The sequence below is a fragment of the Macaca nemestrina genome, chromosome 17 (assembly GCF_043159975.1).
Source record: "Macaca nemestrina isolate mMacNem1 chromosome 17, mMacNem.hap1, whole genome shotgun sequence".
Lineage (NCBI taxonomy): Eukaryota > Metazoa > Chordata > Mammalia > Primates > Cercopithecidae > Macaca > Macaca nemestrina.
This window is the reverse complement of record NC_092141.1, coordinates 45,992,677-46,009,178: the sequence shown is the minus strand read 5'-3', so window position 1 is coordinate 46,009,178 and position 16,502 is coordinate 45,992,677. Positions and strand designations below refer to the sequence as shown.

Genomic DNA, 16,502 nt, shown 5'->3' with positions numbered 1-16,502 from the left:
TGTAATCCTAACACTTTCGGAGGCCAAAGCGGGAGGATTTCTTGAGCCCAGGATTTCAAGATCAGCCTAGACAACAAAGTGAGGCCCCCACCTCTAAAAAATAAAAAAGATGGTAACATTTTAAAGAAGCTTGTCAGCACTGCAAATCAAAGGAATGACTTGCTCATGCCACAGAGAGGTATTTTGTTTACAGCTCTGAGTTCTTATAGTAGCTCCTGTGGCAGCATGACCATGTCCAGGGGCATATTGTCCCTGAGCTGTCACTCCCAGAACACTCAGTGAAGTGCACTAGGAGCCCATGGAAAGTCAGGAAGGAATGAAAAGACTTTATAAGCACACCTGGAACAGAGAGAGGGGCACAGATTTTGTGGAAATCAGGACACTGATTCAGCCTCTGGCTTGCTTCTGAGTCATGGTATAATCGTGAGTAAGTCCTTGGAATCTTGCCCCCTGTTTCTTTGTGTCCTCTGCCATTAAAGAAGAGGTGACACTGATTAGTCAGAGTGTAAATGTCTCTAATGAAACATGGTACATAATTCAGATTCGTGTTATTACCATTCCATTATACCATTATACTCTTAATATTACTGAGCATTAACAACTTTATTTTTATGGTTCCTCATTTAGAACTACTAGAAGGTTGCAGACTGTCTGGGTTTTGTATTTAGAACCTAAGAATATTGGCTGATGCCACCAAGACCTTTTCCTCACCCACACAAAGATTTTGCCTTGAATCATGGAATTTGTTTAATAAATTTGGTTTGTATGGTTCATTGTACACAATGGAGGGATAATTGCCTTGCAACCATACCAGAAGGCTTTCAGAATGTATTTCAAATGGATACTGCGAGTGAAGCAGTATCCAAGGAAAAATAAGGAAGTTCCATGATCCCTAATTGGTACTTACTCATATTTTATTGAAATAAGTGGAAATGTTTGGTTCAGAAAGAGAGATAGAGAAGACTCATATCTTAGAACTCTCTTGTCTCATGTATGTTATGAGATCTCAGTGTACATGCTTAGTGTAGTTCCTTCTTGCTGCCATCTCTTTCTTCATCTCCTTTCATTTGTAAAAATTCTTCCTAAATTTTTGGAGTACTCTTTCCCTGAGTGTCTCAGCATCCTAAAGTCCTGGTTGTAGTGTCTTCTAAGTCATTGTTGCCCCATAACCCAGGCAACCAAGAGGTATGATGAGCTCCTCCTATGTGTTGGGTCTGAGTTTCCAATACTTCTCAGGGTTGCACCTTAGTACAGTTCACAATTTCTTCTCCCTCTGTTTGGAAAGGTAATTTCAGCAAGTTGTCAATCCTAGGCGTGCATCTGTGGACCCGTTCACCTCCCACTGTAGTTTTCAAATTGTATTTATTTGGCGCATATTATTAGCCTTTAGATCCTTTAACAATTAGTAGAGCAGAGGTCCAGCCTTATCTCTGTGTATTCACCTACTGGCAGTTCCTTTCACTTTATAGTGATTTCACTTTTTTTTTTTTTTTTGAGACGGAGTCCTGCTCTGTCACCCAGGCTGGAGTTCAGTGGCGCGATCTCGGCTCACTGCAAGCTCCTCCAAGCTCCGCCTTCTGGGTTCACGCCATTCTCCTGCCTCAGCCTCCCGAGTAGCTGGGACTACAGGCGCCCACCACCACGCCTGGCTAATTTTTTGTAATTTTAGTAGAGACGTGGTTTCACCGTGTTAGCCAGGATGGTCTCGATCTCCTGACCTCGTGATCCACCCACCTCAACCTCTCAAAGTGCTGGGATTACAGGTGTAAGCCACCATGCCAGGCCTGATTTCACGGTTTTATACATAGGATATTTTAGACATGAATACTATCAATAATAATTGCTAATACATATAGCATTTACTATTAGTTACCATTCTAAACCCTTCATATATATTAAGTCATTTAATCCTCAAAACCTTATGAGTTGCGTTTTTTTTTTTTTTTTTGAGACGGAGTCTCGCTCTGTCGCCCAGGCTGGAGTGCAGTGGCGCGATCTCGGCTCACTGCAAGCTCCTCCTCCCGGGTTCCCGCCATTCTCCTGCCTCAGCCTCCCGAGTAGCTGGGACTACAGGCGCCCACAACCGCGCCCGGCTAATTTTTTGTATTTTTAGTAGAGACGGGGTTTCACCGTGGTCTCGATCTCCTGACCTTGTGATCCGCCCGCCTCGGCCTCCCAAAGTGCTGGGATTACAGGCGTGAGCCACCGCGCCCGACTGAGTTGCGTATTATTATTATTATTATTATTATCCTCATTTTATGGATGAGGACATTGAAGCATAGAAAGGTTAGATTAGATAACTTGCCTGAGATCATATAGCCAGCAAGAGGTAGAGTCATCCCCAAGTCTGTGTTCTTTTTTTTTTCTTTTTTTTTTTTTGGAGACAGAATCTCGCTCTGTTGCCCAGGCTGGAGTGTAGTGGCGCCATCTCGGCTCACTGCAAGCTCCGCCTCCCGGGCCGACGCCGTTCTCCTGCCTCAGCCTCCTGAGTAGCTGGGACCACAGGCGCCCGCCTCCGCACCCGGCTAATTTTTTGTATTTTTAGTAGAGACGGGGTTTCACCGTGTTAGCCAGGATGGTCTCAATCTCCTGACCTTGTGATCCACCCGCCTTAGCCTCCCAAAGTGCTGGGATTACAGGCGTGAGCCACTGCGCCCGGCCGTCTGTGTTCTTTATACTGTACAATACTTAACTGTCTTTACAATCTTGATTTTTTTTTTTTTTTTTTTTGAGACAGGGTCATGCCCTGTTGCCCAGGCTAGAGTGCAGTGGCACAATCATGACTCACTGCAGCCTCAACCTCCTGGGCTCAAACTGTCCTCTCACCTCAGCCACCTGAGTAGCTGGGACTACAGGTGTGTACCATCACACCTGGCTAATTTTTAAAATTTTTTTGTAGAGACAGGGTCTCCCTATATTGCCCAGGCTCAACTTTGAATGTTTGTTGCTGTTTCATTTTTGTGAGATTTCACATTTGTTACCTTCTATAGCTTCAAAACATTCCTGAGGAATATATATTTTCCTGTTTTACATTCAGGGAAGCAGACAAGTTAAATAATTTGCCTAATCCAGGGGTATCTAATCTTTTGGCTTCCCTGGCCCACATTGAAAGAAGAAGAATTGTCCTGGGCCACACATAAAATACATTAACGATAGCTGATGAGCTAAGAAGAAAAAAACAAACAAACTCATAATGTCTTAAGAAAGTTTACAAATTTGTATTGGGCTGCATTCAAAGCCGTCCTGGGCTGCATGTGACTCACGAGCCGCAGGTTGGATAAGCTTGGCCTAATGCTTCCTAGTTGCTGACTTTAGCCATTAGATCACATGATCTTCCCTTCACAAAATTATTTGTGTGCATCTTGGCCAAAAGCTTGGGGGAAATGACTTAAAAAGTGTTGCTTCTGGGGAATACCTGTGTCACAGGTTTCTACTTACTTGGTTGCAGTAGGGATTTTGATTGGCCCCCCTGCAGTTAAGGCCTCTGAGTTAGTTTTCTTGCCAAGCAAGCAGTAAGTGCCTTCTGTCAAGAAAACAGAAACATGTTGTTAGCTATTTTGAACAATGTTAGAAATACATTGCAGTGGGAAGGAGCTGCCTCTGACTTCTGCCCACTTCTTGAAATATTTTAAGGCTAGCCGTTTGGAAATTTTATCAGTCTCCAGTGTAATCACAGGGAAACTATGCTTCCCCCAAAGCTGAGCTTTCAGGGGCTTTGTAGCAATGGACAAATTACAGGTGATTTTGGTGTGTTTGTTTGTTTGTAATGATCTCTGGTTCTCTGTTTGCCAGCTTATACTGCAGCTTCCAGCCGCTTTAAGTAGACTGTGAACAAGTGATTCTCATTCTTGTAGATTCTGCCTTCTCATTTCTGTTCTGCCTGCTGTGCTGTGGTCCTCCCTAGGTTATTCGTACAGTTAAGATCTTGTATTCAGTTGCTGCTATCTGAGTATGCTCAGAGACAGCATCAAAATGAATTTTTCTCTGGGAGAATTCCAGTTCTCCTCCTATTTGCTCCTATGTGTTTCTTTTCTTCCTTTTGTTCTCCAGAGCCAGTTGTACAAGTTTAAACTACTGAAATGATCAAACTGTAGTACCAATTATCAGCAGTATTTATTTAGAGGCTTTTTTTTTTTTTTAAAGAAACAGAGTCTCATTCTGTTGCCCAGGCTGGAATGCAGTGGTACAATCTTTAGCTCACTGTAGCCTTGAATTCCTGGGCTCAAATGATCTTCCGTCCTTAGCCTCGCAAGTAGCTAGGACAACAGGCACACGCTACCACACCTGGCTAATTTATAAAAAAAAATTTTGTAGAGACAGAATCTCAATGTGTTGCCCAAGCTGGTCTTAAAATTCCTGGCCTCAAGCAATCCTCCCACCTCAGCTTCCCAAAGTGCTGGGATTACAGGGGTTTTTTGTTTTGGTTTGTTTGTTTGTTTTGAGACACCCTCTGTAGCTCAGGTTGGAGTGCAGTGGTGCAATCTTAGCTCACTGCGGCCTCTGCTTCCCAGGCTGGAGCGATCCTCCTATCTCAGCCTCCTGAGTAGCTGGGACTACAGGCACATACCACCATGTCTGACTAATTTTTTGGTACATTTTTGTAGAGACAGGGTTTCACTATGTTGCCCAGGCTGGTCTCGAACTCCTAAGCTGAAGCCATCTGCCCACCTCTCAAAGTGCTGGGATTACGGGTGTGAGCCACCATGCCCAGCCTTTTTTAAAAATTAAATCACTCCCACACAAATCTCAGGAAACAACATGGCATGTTGTGTCTTACAAAAATCACAGAAATGAGGCTGGTGCGGTGGCTCACGCCTATAATCCCAGCACTTAGGGAGGCCGAAACAGGTAAATCACCTGAGGTCAGGAGTTTGAAATCAGCCTGGCCAACACGGTGAAACCCCATCTCTACTAAAAATAGAAAAATTAGCCAAGTGTGGTGGCGGGCACCTGTAATCCCAGCTACTTGGGAGGTGGGGACAGGATAATTGCTTGAACCTGGGAGACAGAGGTTGCAGTGACCTAAGACTGCACTGTTGCACTTCAGCCTGGGCGACAAGAGCGAAACTGTCTCAGAAATAAAAAATAAATCACAAAAATATTTTGTTAAAATTAGCGGTAATTTTGTTTTTTGTTTTTTTTTGAGACGGAGTCTCGCTCTGTCGCCCAGGCTGAAGTGCAGTGGCCGGATCTCAGCTCACTGCAAGTTCCGCCTCCCGGGTTTACGCCATTCTCCTGCCTCAGCCTCCCGAGTAGCTGGGACTACAGGCGCCTGCCACCACGCCCGGCTAGTTTTTGGTATTTTTTAGTAGAGACGGGGTTTCACTGTGTTAGCCAGGATGGTCTCGATCTCCTGACCTCGTGATCTGCCCATCTCGGCCTCCCAAAGTGCTGGGATTACAGGCTTGAACCACCGCGCCTGGCCAGTTAGCGGTAATTTTATGGGCTCTCTAAGACGTTTTCTTTCCTATTAAATTCATCTTACTGCGTAGATAAATGAGATAAGGCTTATAAAGATCCTGAAATATGGCCAGGTATGGTGGCTCACACCTGTATTCCCAGCACTTTGGGAGGCCAAGGCGTTGGATCACTTGAGGTCAGGAGTTGCAGACCAGCCTGGCCAACATGGCGAAACCCCGTCTCTACTAAAAATACAAAAATTATCTGGGTATGGTGGCATGCACTTGTAATCCCAGTTACTTGGGAGGTTGAGGCAGGAGAATGCCTTGAATCTGGGAGGTGGAGGTTGCAGTGAGCTGAGATCATGCCACTGCACTCCAGCCTGGGAGACAGAGCAAGACTCCATCTCAAAAAAAAAAGGTCCTGAAATATGGTAAGTACTCAGTGTGTTTTAGCTATCATTATTGTATTTGTTTCCCTTTCTGCCTTGAACTGTTGACTTCCTAATCCTTCCTTTCTCTTAAGAAAGTCCACTATAAAACTTGTATTTGGTTATACTGTATGTCAGAGGCACTTCCTATCCTTGTTTCTACCCACCACTTCTACCCATAGGCTTGTAAAGTACATCTCCACCAGCATAGCATTCTAAAGCCCATCATTCCACAGCAACTGTGTTATAAAACAATGACAGGTATAGGCATTCTATGATAGCTGGACTTTTATATGTAACAACCATATAAATCAAGAAATATTTCATTTGTAGAAAGAGTTCTGCTACCTAAAAAAAAGAATTTGAAAACTATTGCCTTAAATCTTGGACCTGACAGTATTGAATTATTTTTAGTTTGTGGGCAGGATAAGGAAAAATAAACCAGTGTTGTTTAAATATTTGAACTTGTTAGAAATGAACAAAACGAATCCATGGTAGTTAATTTTTCTTTTTTATCCTTAAACTTTTAAAAATACTGCATTTCCTCACCTCTTCAGATTATCCAGATAGGACTTAGGTTATTTTTATGTCAGACCCAAGGGAGAATGGCCTGGATAAAGAACTCCTGGACATCTCCCAGTGATTGAAGTTACATACATATATATAGGACATCTGCTCATAACCCAGCATGTAAGATTTTGGTATTGAACTTTCCAGTCTAAGAATATCCTTCAGATGAGAACATGTAGAGAGAGAGAGAAAAAAAAAAAAGAGTATCTTAAGGGCAGGTAGCAGTGAGATGCACGGTAATGAGTCAGTATGTGGTATCAGAATTTATTTCTGTTACCTTATCAGGGTCATTAACAGTGCATCTCAGGATTGTACATTGCTCAATTTTTGTTTGCTTTCATGTAATAAAAGAAATTGTTGATTCTAATGAGCCATTGTGTTCTGTTCTTTTATTTGATTGGTCCCACTTTTTTTCTACCCTAACATCTACTTCCAGCAGAAGTGTGGCTTCCAGTTGTTCCATGGAGGCACCTTCAGGGACTACTTCTGAGAAAGGCAGCTGGAGCTAATACAGGCAGAAGGGGTTCAGCTAGAGCAGATCTGACTTATCTGTTCCAAATAAGATTTTATTTGAACATACAGTTTAAAACTTAACTGTAGTAGAACATGTAAATAACGTGTTGACTCATTGCCCCCATGGGCTAAACTGGAACTTGGATCTCACATTCTTTGGATGAGGAATGAAATTGTATTACTCTTCAGAGTTAATCAGCATTCCAGAGGCTCTAGGCTCTATTTTGGATTGAAGCTTACTACCTTGAAAGAACTGATTCTTTTTTTTTGAGACAGAGTTTTACTCTTGTTGCCCAGGCTGGAGTGCAGTGGTGTGACCTTGGCTCACTGCAGCCTCCGTCTCCTGGGTTCAAGCGATTCTCCTGCCTCAGCCTCTTGAGTAGCTGGGATTACAGGCACCCACTACCACACCCAGCTAATTTTTTGTATTTTTTAGTAGAGACAGGGTTTCGCCATGTTGGCCAGGCTGGTCTTGAACTCCTGACCTCAGGTGATCCACCTGCCTCGGCCTCCCAAAGTGCTGGGATTACAGGCGTGAGCCACCGCGCCCAGCTGAAAGAACTGATTCTAATACGTAGCCAAATTATTTGTTACAAAGGCTGGTATGTTAGAAATTATATTACCTAGCATTGAGCCCCTGGAGCTTCTGCCCTGAAAGTTGAGCTATGCAGTTTCAGCAGGTACAAGATCTACCCCAGACACAAGAGGCGCTATGCCAGGACTGACGGGAAGGTTTTCCAGTTCCTTGGTGCAAAATGTAAGGGTTCAAGCAATTCTCTGCCTCAGCCTCCTGAGCCTCCTGAGTAGCTGGGATTATAGGCGCCCGCCACCACGCCCGGCTAATTTTTGTATTTTTAGTAAAGATGAGGTTTCACCATCTTGGCCAGGCTGGTCTTGAACTTCTGACCTCATGATCCACTCTGCCTTGGCCTCCCAACGTGCTGGGATTATGGGTGTGAGCCACTGTACCTGGCCAAGGGCATTCGTTTCTAAGGAATCCTCAGCAGATAAACTGGTCCTCTACAGAAGAAAGCATAAAAAAGGGACACTTGGAAGAAATTCAAAAGAAAAGAACCTGCTGAGCAAATTCCAGAGGGCCATTACTGGTGCATCTCTTGCTAATATAGTGGCCAAGAGGAATGAGAAACATGAAGTTAAAAAGGCTCAATGAAAACAAGCTAGCAGGGCTGCTAAGGAAGCAAAAAAGGCTAAGCTAGCAAGACCGCAATGGCTGCTGCTAAGGCAGCAGTTACACAAAAGATTGTGAAGCCTGTGAAAGTGTCAGCTCCCCGAGTTGGTTCAAAACACCAAGTTGACAGATCAGATGCTTAAAGATTGGACTATAAAAAAATATAAATTATATTACCTAACATTTGTGTAACATATTTTAGTTTTTCAGAGGACACATGGCAGGTTATATTGTGCTATAGAGCCTCTTCCACAAATACATTCAGTAATTAAAACAAAAAACACCAAACTCTCAACATACACAAAGCTTAATTGATAAGTTATTAAGAAAATTTCAGATTCTGTTGCAATCATTAAATCTCAAGGTGCTTTCAGAGTCCGTGAGAAGAAAGGTTTAATGTAGCATAGGGCTAAGTTTTGCATTACTCATATTTTCGTCTAGCGTTGTTACTATCTGGCATTTCTTTCTTTTTTTTTTTTTTTTTTTTTTTTTTTTTGAGACGGAGTCTCGCTCTGTCACCCAGGCTGGAGTGCAGTGGCCGGATCTCAGCTCACTGCAAGCTCCGCCTCCCGGGTTCACGCCATTCTCCTGCCTCAGCCTCCCGAGTAGCTGGGACTACAGGCGCCCGCCACCTCGCCTGGCTAGTTTTTTGTAGTTTTAGTAGAGACGGGGTTTCACTGTGTTCATCAGGATGGTCTCGATCTCCTGACCTCGTGATCCACCCATCTCGGCCTCCCAAAGTGCTGGGATTACAGGCTTGAGCCACCGCGCCCGGCTCTGGCATTTATTTCTACCCTAGAGGTCTTCTGGTTATTTAAAAAAAAAAAAAAAAAAAAACCTGTGGGAGTTTTTTGCTTCTGAAGGGTTTTTTTGGTTTGTTTTTTGGTTTTTTTTTGAGACGGAGTCTCACTCTGTCGCCCAGGCTGGAGTGCAGTGGCGTGATCTCGGCCCACTGCAAGCTCCATCTACTGGGTTCAGGCCATTCTCCTGCCTCAGCCTCCTGAGTAGCTGGACTACAGGTGCCCGCCACCATGCCTGGCTAATTTTTTGTATTTGTAGTAGAGATGGGGTTTCATCTTGTTCGCCAGGATGGTCTCATCTCCTGACCTCATGACCCACCTATCTCAGCCTCCCAAAGTGCTGGGATTATAGGCATGAGCCACTGTGCCCAGCCCCTTATGATGTTTTTTAAAATACACATTTCATTTTCAATTAAGGCAGATTTAGAATATAGCATTAACACAGAGAAATTGTCTAAAAAACATTTAGACAATTTCAGTGTTTTTCCTACTTGGAAGTGATAGGAAACAAGAATGGGGCCAGGTGCAGTAGCTCACCCTTGTAATTCCAGCACTTCGGGAGGCTGAAGCGGGTAAATTACTTGAGGTCAAGAGTTCAAGACCAGCCTGGCCAACATGGCGAAACCTTGTCTCTACTAAAAATACAAAAATTAGCCAGGCGTGTTGGTGCACACCTGTAATCCCAGCTACTCGGGAGGCTGAGGCAGGAGAACCCCTTGAACCTGGGAGGCAGAGGTTGCAGTGAGCCGAGCACCCCTGCACTCCAGCCTGGGCAACAGAGTGAGACTCCGTCTCAAAAAAAAAAAAAAAAATGAGTGGAAAGGTAGGCATAATCAAGACAGTAAATAGTCTTGTGTAACACGCAAGAGTTTGAACTGTATGTGGATGGGAAGCCACTGAAGAATTATAAGCTAGGGAATTACACCACTACATTGTGCTTTAAAATATTTCTCAAGTACCGTTTGGAAGGGATGAGTTAGAGTAACGCAAGAATGGAGTCAGTAAGTAATGATGCCTCTCCTACAAGATAGCATAAAGATGACAGGAGAGACAAGATGCCTGAGCTAGGGAATAGGGTTAGGGATGAAGGGATGAATCTGACAGATGTGTTAAGTGCAGTGTGGCTAAGACTCATTGACTATGGAGGGGAAGGAGGAAGAATCCAGATTGACTTCTGTCTTGGACAGCTATCTTTACTGTGATGCAGTTATCCAATATAGGAGTTTTATAGGATAGGAAAGGGGTAGAATATAAGTTTGCAACTGAAGGCCATGTGAGTAATGATACCAGTAGGAACTAGAGCTTAAAATGGATATTGAGTTTGAAATTATACATTTTGATGGTACTTGGACCCATAGAAGTAGAGGAGTTTATAGGACTAAGGTGAGGGGTAAAAAGAAATTAAGAAATTAGAACAGAACCTTCGGAGCTCTGAAGATGGAAAGAGTGGCTAGGGAAAGAAAGAACCAGAACTATTGTACTCATTAAAACTTTTACTATTTACAGCCTCTTTCCTCCTTATTCCCTGTGTCTTTAACATAAGACTAAAGCCAGGAAAGGACTGGGTCCTGGGAAACCAAGCAGGGCTTTTATACTGCTTACGGTACTTGATGGAACTTTTCACTACAGAATGCAAAACTCTACACTCTAAACAGTTGCTGCTTCCCAATTGAAAACTCCCACATGTCTACAACTGTACCTTTATTCACATAAGTCTTGCTTTGACATTCTCTTACTCCTGTGCAGTTAAGACCACGATCGATATTCTTTTTTTTTTTTTTTTTGAGATGGAGCCTCGCTGCAACACCCAGGCTGGAATGTGGCGCCATCTCAGCTCACTGCAACCTCTGCTTCCCGGGTTCAAGTGATTCTCCTGCCTCAGCCTTCCGAGTAGCCGGGACTACAGGCACTTGCCACTGTGTCTAGCCAATATTTGTATCTTTAGTAAAGACAGGCTTTCACCATATTGGCCGGGCTGACCTCGAACTCCTGACCTCAAGTGATCCACCCACCTCGGTGGATGGATTATAGGTGTGAGCCACTGCGCCTGACCAACATTCTCTCTTTTTGAGACGGAGTCTCGCTGTGTTGCCCCAGGCTGGAGTACAGTGGCATGATCTCGGCTTACTGCAACCTCACCTCCTGGCTTTGAGGATTGATTCTCCCACCTCAGCCTGACGAGTAGCTGGGATTACAGGTACCTGCCATCATGCCCGGCTAATTTTTGTATTTTTGTAGATACGGTGTTTTACCATGTTGGCCAGGCTGGTCTTAAAATCCTGACCTCAGGTGATCTGCCCGTCTCAGCCTCCCAAAGTGCTGGGATTACAGGTGTGAACCGCCACGCGCAGCCCAATATTCATTCTTATGAGTACTCTAATTGATGCAATTTCTAGCCCATGTATTACTAAAGATCAGATATTCACTATGTATAGTAATAGATACATAACAATGTCCAAAAAAGGTATTTAATAGAAAGCAGAATTTTTTTTAACTTTTATTTTAAATTCAGGGGTACATATGCAGGTATATTACGTAGGTGAACTTGTGTCATAGGGTTTGTTATACAGATTATTGCATCATCCAGGTATTAAGCCTAGTACCCATTAGTTGTTTTTCCTGATCCTCTCCCTCCTCCCACCCTCCACCCTCTGATAGGCCCCAGTGTGTGTTATTCCCCTCTACGTGTCCGTGTGTTCTCATCATTTAGTTCCCGCTTAAAAGTAAGAACATGTGGTATTTGGTTTTCTGTTCCTGTGTTAGCTTACTAAGGATAATGGCCTCCAGCTCCGTTCACGTCCTGGCAGAGGACCTGATCTTACTTATTTTTATGACTGCAGAAAGCAGAAATCATAATCTGAGTAATGCCATAAGATATATAAATAGGGGGAAAATAACCTTATTTACTGATAGAGAAATTCATTATGCTGGAATATTTTTATGTTTTCTAGACTAGTGAGTGTGGAGTAGTTAGCAATATGAAGTTCAAAGTTTGGGTAAAAGGTTTACTTTTGTCTTGGTTTTATTTATTTACATTTTATATATATATATATATATGTGATGTGTATATATAGTATATGTATGAATTTATTTGTAGCTCTGAAGATGGCTGTGGTAGATATCTATCATTCCAGGTTAAAGGAGAGACAAAGACGAAAAAAGTAAGTATAATAAACCATCCTGGCCTCCTTTCAGCTTTGGATTATTGTTTTGTGTACGTGTGTGTGTGAGAGAGAGAGAGATAAGGTCTCACTCTATTGCCCAGGCTGGAGAGCAGCAGCATAATCATGGCTCACTGCAGCCTCAACCTCCCAGGCTCAATCGATTCTCCCACCTCAGCCTCCTGAGCATGTGGGACTACAGCAGTGCACTGGCTAATTTTTTGTGTTTTTTGTAGATACGGGGTTTCGCTATGTTGGCCAGGCTGGTCTCAAACTCCTGGACTTAAGTGATCCTCCCTCCTCGGCTCCCAAAGTGTTAGGACTGCAGGCATGAGCCACTGTGCCTGGCCTCAGCTTTGAGTGATTGACCACATATAGTCCATGAGAGAATGCTCCACTTGTGGCTTATCGTTTGACCTTGGAGAAGACTCTTACCCTCCTTAGACCTCAATTTTTCCATCTCTCAAATGAGGCTAATAATTCCTGTGTTATTTTTATATCCTCTGTCGTTATCCTATATTGACGTTATGATGGACAATGAATAATATGGGTACACTGTTTTAAGCTTTTTGAAGTAAAAGAAGAAGATAAAGGCATGAAGACATTATTGTTACACTTTTTTTTTTTAATATTTGTGAATCATTCTTTGCTTTTTCTTTTTTTTTTTGAGATGGAGTCTTGTTCTGTCACCCAGGCTGGAGTGCAGTGGCGTGATCTCAGCGCATTGCAAGCTCTGCCTCCTGGGTTCATGTGATTCTCCTGCCTCAGCCTCCCAAGTGGCTGGGACTATAGGTGTGCGCCACCACGCCTGGCTAATTTTTGCATTTTTAATAGAGATGGGGTTTTGCCATGTTGGCCAGGCTGGTCTCGAACTCCCCACCTTAAGTGATCCATCCCCCTCTGCCTCCCAAAGTGCTGGGATTACAGGCATGAACCACCGTGTTCCTTTTTTTTTTTTTTTGTTAAATAAGAGACAGAGTCTCACACTTAACTCTGTCACCCAGGCTGGAGTGCAGTGGCACTATCATGGCTCACTGCAATCTCCAACTCCTGGGCTCAAACAGTCCTCCCGCCTTAGCCTCCCAAGTAGTTAGGACTACGGGTGCACACCACCACACTTGGCTAATTTTAAAACCTTTTTCTTTTTTTAGTCCGGGTGCGGTGGCTCACGCCTGTAATCCTAGCACTTTGGGAGGCTGAGGCTGGTGGATCACCTGAGGTCAGGAGTTCAAGACCAGCCTGGCCAACATGGTGAAACCCCGTCTCTACTACAAATACAAAACTTAGCTGGGGGTGGTGGCGCACACCTGTAGTCCCAGCTACTTGGGAGGCTGAGGCAGGAGAATTGCTTGAACCCGGGAGGCGGAGGTTGCAGTGAGCCAAGATTGCACCACTGCACTCCAGCCTGGGCGACAGGGTGAGACTCTGTCTCAAAAAAAAAAAACCTTTTTTTGAAATGGGGTCTCACACTGTTGCCTGGGCTGGTCCCGAACTCCTAGGCTCAAGGCATCCTACCACCTTGGCCTCCCAGAGTGCTGGAATTACAGGTGTGAGCCACTGCACTCGGCCTGTTAGGCTTTTATATTTGATTTTTATTTTTTATTTTATTATTATTATTTTTGAGACAGTCTTGCTCTGTCACCCAGGCTAGAGTACAATGATGTGATCTTGGCTCACTGCAGCATCCGCCTCCTGAGTTCAAGCAATTATCATGCCTCAGCCTCCCAAGTAGCTGGGACTACAGGCACGTGCCATCATGTCCGGCTAATTTTTTTGTTTTTAGTAGAGGCACGGTTTCGCCATGTTGGCCAGGCTGGTCTCAAACTCCTGGCCTCAGGTGATCCGCCCACCTTAGCCTCCCAAAGTGCTAGGATTATAGGCATGAGCCACTGCACCCAGACCTGTTGTGCTTTGTTAATGGTCTCTTTCTAACTGTTCATTTTTTTATGAGAAGTCGTTCATCTAAAAGGATTTCAAAGGAATTCCGAACAAGTTTCAGGCGTACTGGTTATTCCTCTCTTTGCAACATATCAAAAAGTATACATTCAGACTTAGAAATTATGGATCTTAGACCCCTGTTGGTTTCAGAGAAGAGTATGCAGAGGGTATAAGAGTGCAGGTGTGTGTATATATGTGTAGGCATGTATTTAACTGTGGTGTTAACTAACTGTAGACACAGTGGTATCTCAGCAGTGAAAAGGAGAGAAGCCAGGTATGGTAGCATGAACCTCTAGGCCTAGCTACTTGGGAGGCTGAGGTGAGAGGATAACTTGAGCCTAGGAGTTCAAGGCCAGTCTGGGCAACAGAGGAAGACCCCATCTCTAAAAGAAAAAGTAAAAGAAAAGAAAGAGGGACTTGAGATTCACTCTGGAGGAACTAAGACGTGATCTAAAGCAGCAGTCCTCAACCTTTTTGGCATCAGGGAGCAGTTTCATGGAAGACAGTTTTTCCATGGATGGCTGGGGGCTGGAATGGTTTTGGGATGAAACTGTTCCACCTCAGATCATCAGGCATTGGTTAGATTCTCATAAGGAGCACACAACCTAGATCCTTCACATGAGCAGTTCACAATAGGGATTGTGCTCCTGTGAGAATCTAATGCTGCCGCTCATCTGACAGGAGGCAGAGCTCAGGCGGTAAAGCTGCTCACCTGCTGTGCAGCCTGGTTCCTAACTGACCCATGGCCCAGGGATTGGGGACCCCTGTTCTAAAGTAAAACTTACTCTCTGCATGTCTGGAGTTAGCTTCCATGAAATGCTGAAGAAGCATACCCAGTTGCTCCTATGAGAAACTTCATTGCTAGTTACGAATACCTCTGGTATAAATCAGATTCAAGACACATAACTTTGCCTGGTTTAAATTATCTTTTGCTTAAAACACACAATTCGAGCTAGAGAGTATTGTAGATCTCAGTTGTTGATGTTGCTATCAAATCTTTTGTTTTATGATGCCCTTTCATTAAACATGCACAATATTTATTTCTAGTACCGTCAAAGTGTTGTGTGAATGCACAGTTGTAAATGTTGAATATGTGATCATGATGCCCTTTTACAGTTAGCAGATTTCTCTAAAATGGCTCTTCTCAATTATTCCCACAAGCTGAATAGATTAATTTTATGACATGAACAGAGATTCCTTTCGGTTTCATCTTAAGTGACAGACACATGGTTTTCAGCATTTGTGAGTGGTTATTGATTCATTCATTCATTCAGCAAATAGTCATGGAGAGTCTACTATACACAAGAAGAGGAAAAACCTGTGATGCCTGAGAGTCTAAAATTGTGTTAGTGATTCACTGACCTGCAGAAGTTTGTGAGAGTGACTTCTTTGGACCTCTGTATTCCACCTCAGCATGTTTAAGAGGTCTGATGACAGCTATCTATAGAAAGCATTAGTAAATGTGAAAATAATTCTAATGCACAAATTATTGTGGCTTTTCATTTTAGAATTATAAGAGACCATGGATTAATCAACCTTAGAAAGTTTCAATGTAAGTATTAGCAGTTTTCTTTATTTTACAATTTTTTTCCAATATTATGAGTAATTTTAAATAAATCATGTATTGTAGTTCTTAATCCAAGTTGCATATTAGCCTGGCTATCACTCCAGACTAATTAAGTAAGAATCTCTGGGGTTGGAGGCACAGCATCTGCGTTTTTTTTTTTTTTTTTTTTTTTTTGAGACGGAGTCTCACTTTGTCACCCAGGCTGGAGTGCAGTGGCGCGATCTCAGCTCACTGCAACCTCCTCTTCCTGGGTTCACACCATTCTCCTGCCTCAGCCTCCCGAATCGCTGGGACTATAGGTGCCCGTCACTATGCCTGGCTAATTTTTTTGTGTTTTTAGTAGAGACAGGGTTTCACCATGTTAGCCAGGATGGTCTTGATCTCCTGACCTTGTGATCCACCTACCTCGGCCTCCCAAAGTGCTGGGATTACAGGCGTGAGCCACCATGCCCGGACAGCATCTGCGTTTTTAAAGTCTTCGGGAAATTCTGATCCATAGTGAGAGTTTAAAAGTATTAATTTGGGACCATGTGCGGTGGCTCTTGCCTGTAATCCCAGCACTTTGGGAGGCTGAGGTGGGCGGATCACAAGGTCAGGAGATCAAGACCATCCTGGCTAACAAGGTGAAACCCCATCTCTACTAAAAATACAAAAAAAAATTAGCCAGGCATGGTGGCACACACCTGTAATCCCAGCTACTCGGGAGGCTGAGGCAGGAGAATCACTTGAACCCAGGAGGTGAAGGTTGCAGTGAGCCAAGATCATGCCACTGCACTCAAGCCTGGGCTACAGAGTGAGACTTGGTCTCAAAAATAAATAAATAAATAAACGAATAAATGTATTCGTAGTCAACAAAACTTGTATTAAAATTCTTTTTTAAAAATTTGTATAGTAATTACAGTGTGAATATTAATGAATCATTTTCTGGATAGAG

At 43.5% G+C, this 16,502-nt stretch overlaps 1 protein-coding gene across 5 annotated transcripts in view; it reads left to right on the top strand.

Moving 5' to 3' along the window:
* LOC105476892 (transcriptional adaptor 2A) overlaps positions 1–16,502 on the top strand; it is a 73,754-nt gene that overhangs the window by 39,733 nt on the left and 17,519 nt on the right. For 4 of the 5 annotated variants that reach the window (XM_011733199.3, XM_071082787.1, XM_071082786.1 and 1 more), the window contains 2 exons: positions 12,000–12,063; positions 15,510–15,553. The exons of the other annotated variant lie outside the window; for it this stretch is intronic. In XM_011733199.3, coding sequence (XP_011731501.1) covers positions 12,000–12,063; positions 15,510–15,553 — 108 coding nt within the window. The remainder of the gene's footprint in view (positions 1–11,999; positions 12,064–15,509; positions 15,554–16,502) is intronic. 5 annotated transcript variants of the gene reach the window in all.